The sequence below is a fragment of the Sphaeramia orbicularis genome, chromosome 11 (assembly GCF_902148855.1).
Source record: "Sphaeramia orbicularis chromosome 11, fSphaOr1.1, whole genome shotgun sequence".
In the NCBI taxonomy this organism is placed as follows: Eukaryota; Metazoa; Chordata; class Actinopteri; order Kurtiformes; family Apogonidae; genus Sphaeramia; species Sphaeramia orbicularis.
In genome coordinates this window covers 19244884-19257136 of record NC_043967.1, presented here as the reverse complement: position 1 = coordinate 19257136, position 12253 = coordinate 19244884, and the positions used below count along the sequence as shown (strand labels likewise).

General features: G+C 37.9%; 1 protein-coding gene across 1 annotated transcript in view; it reads right to left on the bottom strand.

Annotated features, from left to right (window-relative positions):
* col28a1a (collagen, type XXVIII, alpha 1a) overlaps positions 1-11546 on the bottom strand; it is a 43480-nt gene extending 31934 nt beyond the window's left edge. Inside the window, exons 1-10 of the mRNA XM_030146462.1 lie at positions 11450-11546; positions 8595-8754; positions 7375-7940; positions 6789-6809; positions 6509-6568; positions 5133-5186; positions 4992-5036; positions 3944-3970; positions 3748-3792; positions 3597-3641 (exon numbers count right to left, since the gene is read on the bottom strand). Of these exons, the coding sequence (XP_030002322.1) occupies positions 3597-3641; positions 3748-3792; positions 3944-3970; positions 4992-5036; positions 5133-5186; positions 6509-6568; positions 6789-6809; positions 7375-7940; positions 8595-8721 (990 nt within the window). The 5' untranslated portion in view covers positions 8722-8754; positions 11450-11546. The remainder of the gene's footprint in view (positions 1-3596; positions 3642-3747; positions 3793-3943; positions 3971-4991; positions 5037-5132; positions 5187-6508; positions 6569-6788; positions 6810-7374; positions 7941-8594; positions 8755-11449) is intronic.
* Between the last annotated feature and the right edge of the window lie 707 nt (positions 11547-12253).

Sequence of the window (12253 nt, the reverse complement as noted above, 5' to 3'; positions counted from 1 at the left end):
AAATGTCATTCCTTTAAAACAGTAAATTGTACATGTGTGGTTCATCCACTCCATGGTTGTCAGTTTGTTGTTTGTTATTCTTATTTTGGTTTGGTTTTGGAGGGCATGTGTGCCAGTGTATGGTAACAATATGCACTGGCTTGATTATGCAACTTAGCTGTAACTAAAGTAATTAAACGTCCATTCCTACTATAAATTATGAAGGTTTAATTTCACTGAGTAAAATACCTCCACATTACTTGGTAGATTAGTATTAACTCCTCAGAGTGTCTGATACTCGGAGTCACTGGATGGATAACCTTTTAAGTGAACTATGCATTGTACTGTTGCACCTTTTACTATATCTGCTGTAATTTCTGCGCTGGATGGACAATTAGTTTTAATTTGCACTACTATTTAGTTTAGATTTGTTTTTCTATTTATATTTTAGTCAGAATCCTACTATAATGCACGTTCTGTGTCCGTCCAGTGTCCAGTCCTTGCAATGGCACCACGGGTACAATGCCGCTGTTGCACCACAGGAGGGCGTTTTAGCCTCTCATGCTATCGTACAATGGCACCACGGGTACAACGCTGCTAGTTATTCTAAATGTTTATTCTGCTTTATTGTAATTCTTTGCATGTGGACATTTTGTAGTTCTGATCTTGACTGGAGCAACTGTCACAAACCCAATTTCCCCCAGGGATCATTAAAATGTTGTGATAAATGTAGTATTTCTCATTCAGAAAGAACTAACAATAATTATTTAATTTTAGAGCTGCAAAAGTTAAAACATATGTACCCTGCACTAGTTGTATGTTGTGTTGTCCTCATTAAGAAATGTTGTCTTGCTTCCAGTCAAAACTAAGTCCTCCAACACAATAAACGAACCTCCTATAGACATATTAACATTGTCGCTGCAAACCTGAGTAATATGCGCAAAATACTTTAATTTCACTTTTTATCATTGTTATGGATGATTTGCAATTCTAATCAATTGCTTTCTAGCTACATAAAATGAAGTCAAAGTTTTATTCAAACATACTTGTTCTTTCTTAAACTATCTTCTGTATATGACTGGAGAAGTACATTCATACTTCATATATTACAAGACAGGTTGCATTTAGAATGTTGTTGAGCAAGAAAGCGACCCAAAGGAATACTCTCAATTTTGCAATTTAGGCATTTTTCAAGATTTTCAGAAAGCAAAACCTTGATTAATTGTATTATATAGCCCAATGTCACTATAAGCATTTTAATGCATAAAGACCCAGTGCTACTTTGTGGAAGCTCCCAAAGGATATTGTCTCTATAACCATTCTTAAGTGATTTATCACCATTTATCATAATACTATCTTCTTTATTTTGCATTTTTTCAGTGAAAATCAGGTATTTTCCTATATTTAATTTACTGATAATACACATGTTAATAAAAGCTAGGATTAAAGTTGAGGGTTATTATATTAAAAATTGAGAAAACGGAGGAAAAAGTGACTTTTTCAGCAAATATATCAATAACTTAACGTAAAATCAGGTGTGTCCATCCACTGTCATTTATCAAACTCCATGGGTTTTACTGGTGAATCAATATTGTAGAAGATGACGGTGTTTCCACATTCACTATGGAGCCTCTGAATGTCCAAATGAGGCATATCTGATGACCATGAAAAGACAACAAACTGTATTTTACACAGATTATTTACATGTATTGATAGGATTAGTGGATCAACAGGTATTAAACGGGTTACGTCAGTGGATGTTTGGGTCTTTATGAGTTAAGATGCTTCGTAACCAGGTGTTAATGTGGCTACAGATCCATGATCTGACCACTTTCACCCCTTCTAACTCTCTAAATATGACCACTCAACACATTAAAACAACTGATGCTTCAGTAAAGGCCTTATAGCTCACAAATTGTGCTTAATAGTCTTCACAATATTTTAGTCAAACCTTTATACATTAATTTAGAGACCTTCCCTGACTCACACATTTTTAGGTGCAAGGTCTGTGCCTGTATATGAGGCTGGACATTCAAGGTCATATTCATCTATTTTGTTTTTATTTCTCTACTGTTAGTGAAAGGTGGTATCAGCTATGAATAACACCCATGAAAGCCCAGGTTTTATTGTGCAGTTAGAGGGAGTGTTCTTTTCCTTTATCGGCATGTCACTACATCTTCACAGAGATGTGTTTAACAACGAACATCCAGACTGGCAGACCAACGGTAGAGCAGACTGTTTACTTTTGTCTGCAGAGAAGGGGACATAGACAGGTCGGCTTAGTTGGCTATTCTGAGTGTCCCTTCAGTGTTCCATTGAACATCACAGCTGTGGTTTACTTTCCTGGTTTTGTGTTTTGTTTTGAGGGAGATGCCCACTACATTCCCAAGTCTGAAACATATGGGCTGCAGCTGACTTTTAAAAACATAGCAGCTTTTTGAATAGTTTTACTCTTCATGGGAACTGGAGACCAATCAGGATGATGTGAAGCCTAACTGCGCTCTGACAGTGGGTGCTGCTGTTCTACCAGTGCTGAAGGGGGCACCAAGCATTTAAGGAGAGAGGGAATGGATAAAATGTGCCCAAATCCTAATCCTCTGGGACAACGTCTGCTCAAAGACTACAACCAAACACTGCAAGCTTGGATTCCCAGCTTTAGAAAAGCTACATTAGGATGGGGATAAGACCTAATCCACAGCTCACATTCCACAAGTGCAGAGCATGAGATGGACTCAGAGTGTGTGGCTTTCACTGCGGCTCTGATTGTTTCAGCACGGATGTGGGGGGACACAGGAATCTTTCAATTTGACCACACACCCATTCAGGTGAAGGCTCATTTCACACAGAGCTGATATCAAATGTTAAATTAAAGCATTTTCATTTTAGTAGAAATATCAGTAGAGAGCCTGCATGTTACATATGGAGATGGAGTCAGAACATGGTTAGCCTATCTTAGCATTGAGACTGGATAGGACAGTGACTGTGCAATTCTCACTTTTTTTTTTCAGTAAAATGTTCAATTATTCTTTTAAATGCTAAAATTGGCTGACTTGTCTGTTTTGATACAGTACAATACAATAAGTATATTTTTAACTTTCAAAGCTTAACTTGTGTTGCAGTTATAGATTAATGGTTCAATATGTGCAATTTGTTGACTGGTTGATGTTAGTTAACGCCATCTCTGAACTGAGCCTCAGTTGTCTACATCCATGATAACAGCCTGTACACTGATTTCTACGTAAAACACACAAAATCCTTGTGTACGCTCCTGAGTTCTCCAAAGCCTTTCTTCTACATCTCTCCAGTGTCCACAGTGTGAGAGGGAGTTGCTATGATTACAAAACAACTTCTGTTTCAATAAAATCCATGACTAAACTAAACAATTATTTTTATCTTATTTGACAATGCTAGAGGATCTTTTGATCTGAACATGCAATTACAAATCACATATCCTGAAACTTGTTCAACTGTTGGTGTTCAGTGTTAAAAACAAGTAAGAACAAAACTACACTATGACACATGACTTGTTAATGTAAACATACTGTTGCCCAAACATCACCATCAACTCTGTGTATAACAGAATATCAGGGACATAAAAGTAAAAAATAAAACCTTACCTGCTCTCCTCTGGGGCCTCTGGGGCCAGAAGGTCCACCTTCCCCCTGAGAAATGACATCAATATAATATCACTCATTATTTATTTTTATCTAAAAAGTAGTTGGCCACAATGGAACGTCTGTCTCCACAAAAAGAATAGGCAGGCCTCACCTGTTCTCCTTTTTTACCAGGGGCACCACATTCACCATGCTCTCCCTAGAAAACAGTAGAGAAAAAAACACAACCCCTGTATTTTGGGCGCCAATCCAAATCAAACTGTCTGACAGTGAAGAGCTGCAGGCTTTGTTGCAGTGAAACTATGACAACTGGCCAAATCTACAAAAACAGACACTTAGAGTGTACATACCTTTTCTCCTTTACTGCCAGGTCGACCCTACAGAAAGGAAAAGATCTCATTAAATCTCTTCAATCAACAACTACAGTCATATACAACTTTTCAAGTAGTAAAAATCAACATAATGCAGATGCAGTGGGAACCAAGCACAATCAAAAACAAAGCTATTCAGTCAGTGTGTGTGTGTGTGTGTGTGTGTGTGTGTGTGTGTGTGTGTGTGTGTGTGTGTGTATGTACATCATTTCCGTAGATGGGTCATAAGTCATAAGACTTAGTTCATTGCTACTGTTTTAAACCTTGGAAATAATGAGTATAGACTTTAATAAATGACAAACTAGGCTTTTGTGCTTTAAAGAATAGAACTGGAGTAAAATGTCTATTCTTTCTGAGCATAAGATGTGAGTGGTCTGGGAACATTCAGTTTCACCCTGGCCTTAGTCACAATATATGAAAAGATCATTTTTAACAAACAAATTAATGCAAAATGTCATTGTTGGTTTAAATGTGATTCAACACGCGAAAAGACATTGTGTAAAAATGTATGAAAATATGTCTTGGCAAACAGCCGCCAGGGGCCATGACTTCCAGACAGTTTATCTGGGTGGTTTAATCAACACTCATCAGCCACTACTGTAGGTGTTCAACTTTAGATGAACACCTTACAATGTAAATGTCTCTATGTGGACACTTTGCACACACAAGACTTACATCAATCTTCTCATGTCACTCTAAAAAATTAGAAAAATATGTCTTTAAAAAAATTCTAACTAGATGATAGGAACCTGACAAACTCATCTAACTTCACTAAAAGACACTATTTTAAATCCTACTCTGGTTCTTTGACAGTACATTTGACATATTAAAGGACAAATCTAATGGCAGTGGTCTCATCCAGGATGTTCCAGGACAGTTTAATGTACGGGTGAGTGTAATCAGCAGCCCCTGTGCTTCTGTAAATCCCTGTCTTTATGACAAACTCACACTCATGTGACAGCTTGACCCCTGTAATTGCTGGGCTCATGAAAATATCAGGGATAGCCAAAGGTCACAGGCTTCTTACCTCAAGGCCCTCCATTCCTGGACGTCCATTAATACCAGGTTCCCCCTACAGTGACCGAGCCCAGACAAAACAGCACATCAAAAGACGATTCATGAATTTTTTTGTTACCAACAGTGGATTATGGAAACAATAGAGACTTACACGAGAACCCTTTGGACCTGGAGCTCCATCGGATCCGGGCTCGCCTGGTTTTCCCTAGATGAAAGTGGAGGGACAGATTTTTCAGAACGAGAATATTTGGGCCCCTTTTTCATTTTGACTCCGTGTGTTCATAGGCAAAAGTAAGGTAGGTCATTCTGAGTGTGACCTGTCTGTAACCCCTGTCCAGCACAAACGTGCACATCAGTGCAGCAGGTTCTCAGATAACTCCAGCCAATGTGTTTGCTCATGCTTAATCTTCCATCCTTGACCTTTGCTTCTCTCTAAGGGCCTCTCTTCAGCAGCGTTGCCAGTGAAAACAGCTCTTTTAGCTGGCCCTCTGAACACCTGCTACACTTGCATTGTGGGAAAATTTCCTGCTCTTTCACATCTTTTCCTTGCAGCGCCTTGGATGCGGTCCAGGCACACCTGCTGGTCCACACGGCTGTGGAGGCCTGGAGAATCTCCGGCTATCCAAGGAAAACAAGCCACTGTGTGAGGCTTACAGCAGACTCGACCACCGCATAGTGAAGAGATGCTACAGAAACATCTGACCTTTGTTTTGTAACTAAAGATCAAAATCATCACTAAGTTTTGACAGGTCATTCCTTTTAGGATGTGTAAAATGGTCATTAAAGGTCAGCTTTTCTTCAAACATGAGGTCGTAATACAATACAACCAGATATTTAATGTTAAGTTTTACTAGGATGAACCATATAACTAACTTCTTTTTGACTTTCTTCTCATACTCCTTAATTAGATTTTCACCATAACCGATAAAGACCCAAACATCCACTGGTGACCAAAACCATCAAATGATCTAAACTGTTAAATACCTGTTGATACACTAATCCTATCAATCCATGTAAATAATTGGTGTAAAATACAGTTTGTCATCTTCATCATATATGACCCATTTGGATGTTCAGAGGCTCAGTAAGCTAGTAGAAATACCGTCATCTTCTACAACACTGATTCAACAGTTTGAAATTTGATCAATGACAGTGGATGAAGACAATTGGTTTATGGTCAGTTAATGATATATTTTGTCGAAAAAGTCCCTTTTTCTTCAGTTTTCTCTGTTCTTGATATAATGATCCTCAACTTTAATCTGAGCTTTTATGAACAGCTATATGATCAGTAAATTAAATGGAGGAAAATACCTCATTTTCTAAGAAAAAGCAACAAAACACAGAAGATAATATTATAATAAATGGTGATAAATCACTTAAATGTTAAATAGAGAGAAAAACTGACTGGGAACTGCCACAAAAGTAACACTGGGTCTTTATGGGTTAATAGAATCTGCATGTGACAAATGTTTGGAGACACAACTGTTTTAAGGAAAGCAAGTATTCCAGTGAGTACAGACTACTTACTGGGCTTCCAGGATGACCCCTCTCGCCCCTCTCACATAGACACGTCTTCGGCTGAGGGCACTAGAATATATAAAATACCAGACATGAGAAAACAGCATATGACTGTCCTGATAGGGGTTTTTATGCTGGTTAATGATGGTTGCACGCAGCATTGAATTTCATGTGTGTCTGTTAACTTATTTAACAATATGATTAAAGAAAACAAAAAATACAAAGGAATCCTATGAGTAAATAATCGCTGGGATAATATACATTTATGTGCAAATTTTGTTTCACTTACCCCAGTTTTGACAATTGAATTCTGAAAAAAAGAGAAAAAAATTGTCATTACTCCCAAAAACAGTCCTTAGTTTTCTTCAGAGATTTATTTATTTAATTTTCACATAGTAAAAGACATACACATAAATACTTACATAAAATAATCTACAACTGCAATTAAAAATATAGAAAACTAGAAAAGCACTCAGAGAGCGCAGACCTCCGCCAAGGCACATCAGCCCCCACCACCGCCAAAATGTAATCATTTGTTCCTTGTGCCAGTATCAACATTTCCTACAAATTTCATCAAAATCCTTCCATAACTTTTTGATTTATCTTGCTAACAGACAAACAAACAAACAAACAGACAGACAAACCTCGATGAAAACATAACCTCCTTGGCGTAGGTAAATATTTGCAAGCTGCACAAAAGTACATTTTCAACCAATAAAATTCCATGATATACCAAGCTTAGAAATACATCCCATGTGGAAAACAGAGCCCTCATGGTACTTTGTGTGTTTGCAATGTATAACTCAAAGCACTCAGTATTCACACCTGTATCAACTAATATAGTAATAATCACCAAGAGTCAAACTGACACTAACCATTTCATTGAGGAGTCTGTCGTCCAGTTGGCTGTCAGTGAGGCTGAGGACATGCTGCTGTGGGGGGGCACTGGCAATAGATCGTAGCTTTGTGCCCATGGGACCATCCCTGGGAAGGCCTGACAGCCTGATCATGAACACTCTGATGTTGTGCTGTTTGGCCTCGGCGGCAGCTGTCACAGCGCTGGGGCTGCGTGGGTGATCCATTCCGTCAGTCATCAGCAGCACCACCCTCAGGCTGCTGGAGGACGTCTCACGAACAAACATCTTGGTGGCGTTGGTGATTGCATAGGCGGAATAGCTGCCATGGCCGATGAATTTCATGGCGGACACGCGGCTCTGAAACACATCCAGGTCCTGCCAGTCTCTGAAGTTGTGCTCCACTGATACGGTGCTGCTGTACTGTATGGCCGCCAGGCGAACCCGCATTCGCCAGCCGGGCGAATGCACCTGCAAGAGCTTGGCACCAAAGCGCAGGATGAAGTCCTTCTGTCGTTCAAACAGCAGAGCTTTAGCTTTCTCTGAACTGTCCACGATGAACATGATCTCCACTGGGCAGACCAGAACTGTAGAAGGAACACAGCAGCTTAGATTCAAAATAACTCCACCAAATGTGTTAGAATAAGACAAAGCCCTTGAGTTAAAATTTGGTTTTAACATTGTTTTTTTTAACTGGCAGTATTTTTTGGTGTCATTGGACAAACATTCCATTATAATCTTTCAGAAAGTTGTAATCCATGCAAACAAGACTTCTGCAAATGTTCTTGGCTCTGTTTTTAGTCTAAAACTCTTGCATTCATGGAAGATTTTGACCAAACACAGGGTTTCGTCCTTTTTTTCTGTAGTTTCAACATGAACATTACCATCTTCGTGTTGTAATCTCAGCAAAGATTAAGCCCTAATTCAAATTATTCACTTTATTCAGCCATTGAACCAATATATACACCCAGTTTTCTATGATATTATCATCTTTCTAAAAAAATTGACAAAAATGACTTTTTTGCCGAAACCATCAAATACTCAATTCCTGGTTATGTTTTTTGTGTTTCCTGAAGAATCTGAAAAAATTACTCAGGCAGTTATTTTAGGGAGGTGATGATATTTGATATAGACCAGCTTTAACCCTGGTGATTATTAGACTTTTTTTGTTTAAAGCTATTCTTGATTAATAGTTATGATCCATAGCAAAGAACTATGTCTATTTTATAGCAGACACTTACTTTTTGCATCATTGATGAGGACTCGGTTATCATCTCTTTGTCCTTTCCTCCTTTTTTGTTGACATCTCATTAGATCCATCATGGCCAAAATAACAATGGAGACTTTCAGGAGCCACCGCATGGTCATTGTTCAGTCCAACGTCTCAGCCTGGAGGAATTTCTAAAAAAAAAAATTTAAAAAACAGACCTGTTTTAGTGAGTTTATCATACAAATATTATCAGACTTTTCATATCTGCTTTGGAACATGGTCAGTGGAAGCTACTGTGAGTTCTCACCAACACAAGAGGGAGACAAACCTGCAAGAGCCGAGTCTGTTCAGCATCCTTCACAGTGATGGGACTACAGTGTCCATAGTATCACGCCTTTATTGTCACAGCTGGTGTATGATAATATTTTACCTTTTACTATGTCTAGATGTACATCACTGTCAATTACTGCCGCAACCTTTCACATTGGGATTTACTATAAAGTGATTACATAAACATTATCCATGAAAATGTATTTGCTAGGGCTGCATTACTTTCATTACTAATCCAAATCAGTTTTTTTAATTTGTGATTAGTCACTAATCATGTATTTTATGAAATGTACAGATGATCTTTGAAACTTCCTTGAGCCATCTACAGAGCTTTTCTCACCAACAGTCCAAAACCTACTGAAATTTAGTCAGGTGTTTAGTCAGACCCTCACACAAACTATCAGTATTAGTAAACTGACTCTGACAGTAGCTCAGAGTTTATATTAAGCTTCTACACTGAACTCTGGTGTAGAGGCTTAATATAAACTCTGAGCTGGGGTAACTGACGTTTATGGGAAAGTTAAAAATGACTCCCACCTACATTTTTTTGTTTTTCAGTTAGTTTGACAGTCAGTGCCACATTTACTTATTAAATACTTTGAATTTTATTTTCAGTGGTTCAGTTATATTCACATAGGGACTTATTACTTTGAATGTTTCTACTAAAGTGAAACAGTCGATCTCAGACAAATATCCTCCTGACACCCAGGAAAGTGAAAATTCTAGCTTTTTTACATTAAACAGCCATCTTGATTGGAAACTGCATAATGCAACAATTTTTTCTGATACATTTTTTAAAAATGTTTTATTATTACCTCCGCCAAGGAGGTTATGTTTTTGCCAGGGTTTGTTTGTTTGTTTGTCTGTTTGTCTGTCCGTTAGTGTGCAACATAACTCAAAAAGTTATGGACAGATTTTGATGAAATTTTCAGGGTTTGTTGGAAATGGGATAAGGAAGAAATGATTAAATTTTGGTGGTGATCGGGGGTGGGGGGGCCCACGGGGGGGGGGGCGCAGACCACAAAATTTCATCAAAATCTGTCCATAACTTTTTGAGTTATGTTGCACACTAACAGACAGACAAACAGACAGACAGACAAACAAACAAACAAACTCTGGCAAAAACATAACCTCCTTGGCGTGGGGGGGCCCACGGGGGGGGCCACTGATCAGCCTTGGCGGAGGTCTGCGCTCTCCGAGTGCTTCTAGTTTTTTTTTTTTTTTTTTTTTTAATGGAATGGCCTTTGCAGTGGACAGTATTTTTTTTTTACTAAAACTGTCAAATTTTTGTCCCCTAAAGAGGACAAAAATGCATTGTTGTGTCTCAGGAGGATATAATGTGTTTTCAGTGTTGACATGTTTTGGGGGAGGGGCGGAGCTCATATTGGCACATGAATCAAACATCATGTTGTTCCTGCTAATTACTTTCACTATTTACCCATTACTTCAAACAGTTACACTTGAGAAGCAAATGTCTTTACTTTTTGATTGAAAGATCATGGAATGATCATTGATGGTGAATCAATTCTCAAAATTTTGCCATCTTCTGATGGATTAATTGCTTTTGTTTCTCTGTATTGTAAACATATTGTCACCAGCGTTCTAGCACTGTCACTATTATAATTAATACATCATCTCTTTATATTGTAATAAACTACTGTCGACTCTTGGCAACCAATGAAAAACTAGCTTTATTATAAGTTATAATACTGTAGAAAAAGCACTACTTGTATCTGAGCAATAAAAAAAACTCTTGGTTTCAGTGAAAGACGTATCCAGTTCACTGAAATACCACCAAGAAAGAATAATCCACCACAAGTAAAAGGATATGTATCCAACATACATAAGCAAAAGTATGTAAAATGTGTGAAAAGTAAAGTGGTCATTGTGCAATCATGTATAAGTTTATTATTATACATGATATTACTACATTTACACCACCATCCTTAGAAAAGCCCATATTTTTAGAAAGTCAATCCTCCATGAGCTCAGAAAAACAACCCTGTTTTCATCTTGGTGACAATGAATTTTCCAGCTGATCTGAAAGGGTTGGTTTAGCTTAAGGAGGAGAAGTTTCCCTAACCTTTCTAATAGACTCTTGTAACACATTAACACTGATAATCAACACTTTTCTAGATGTTTTTCACAGGACAGGAAGGGTGGGGAAAATGTAATCTGGAGGAGTTTTAATAGTAGGTCACTCATAAAGCTGTCAAACAAATGTAGTGGAGTAATAAGTACATTCTTTAACTGAGATATGTAGTAGACATTGCCATAATATTTATAATACTATAGAAAAGTGCAAATTCCTCAAATTTACAAAAATACTTGGGTAAAAGTACTTAGTTACATTACAAACGCTGCATTCTACTCAATGATAAAACCAAAAACAATGATAACTGCAAACTATTATCAATATTAACACTATGGCAAATGTGCACTATTATCTTGAACTTTACCTGAACTGTTTAAAACTATAAGCTAACAATAGCCTACGAGTTTATTCCCATATTAGCATGTCTTAAAACTACACGTTTCACAGCAGAGGCTTCTTACCTGTGAGTTTTTAGAATAAAACTTTGTCTTTAATCCATCAATGAGTGGGGTAGATGCTGTTTTGCCGTGTTCCCGGGCTGCTTTGACTGAAAGGAGGAGGGGGCGCTCCACCTCAGCTTCAACCTGCGGCCGCTCTGATGGTCCCAGCTCACCGGTGGAAAGGCACTCACTAAGCAACAAGCACCACTTCCGCTGACTTCGAAATAAAAGCCCGTTCACAACACAGACCCGCCCTGCTTGGCTTCACCTGCGGTTTGTATGTATTTCTATGCTTGTGTCCAGCTCCACATAAACACAGTGACTTAAATATGCATTTAAGGTAAGTATATTCTAAGTTAAAATTTGTAATTCAGCGCAGGAGTGATACCAACTCACCTATCTTGGCTTTATGCTTTTATTTTGAAAACACTTTAAGCACTTGACTCTACCAAATGATGCAGCTGCTGCTAGTAAATAATAACGATAATAATAAACGTTTTTCCAATATTTTTTTTATTAATTTTACCTGTGAAATAATTTTTAAACAGAGCTAAGGTCTATCAAATACTCATAAATAAATCTCCCCTACTCTAGAAAGTTTTCTTCAATAATATTTACATTTGTATTTTAGGGTGTATTGTGTGAACTTCAACTTCTGTCAATATCTGCCTGGGAATTAGAGCCAAAGAAACAAAATCTTCATGCTAAAACGAAAATATTCTGTGAAAAGACAACTATCAAAGTTAAGTCTAAACTCTCCATATCCTCCAAAGACCCAGGAAAGTACCATTTTTGCCCCCCCCCCTTTACATTAAATAATGTCCC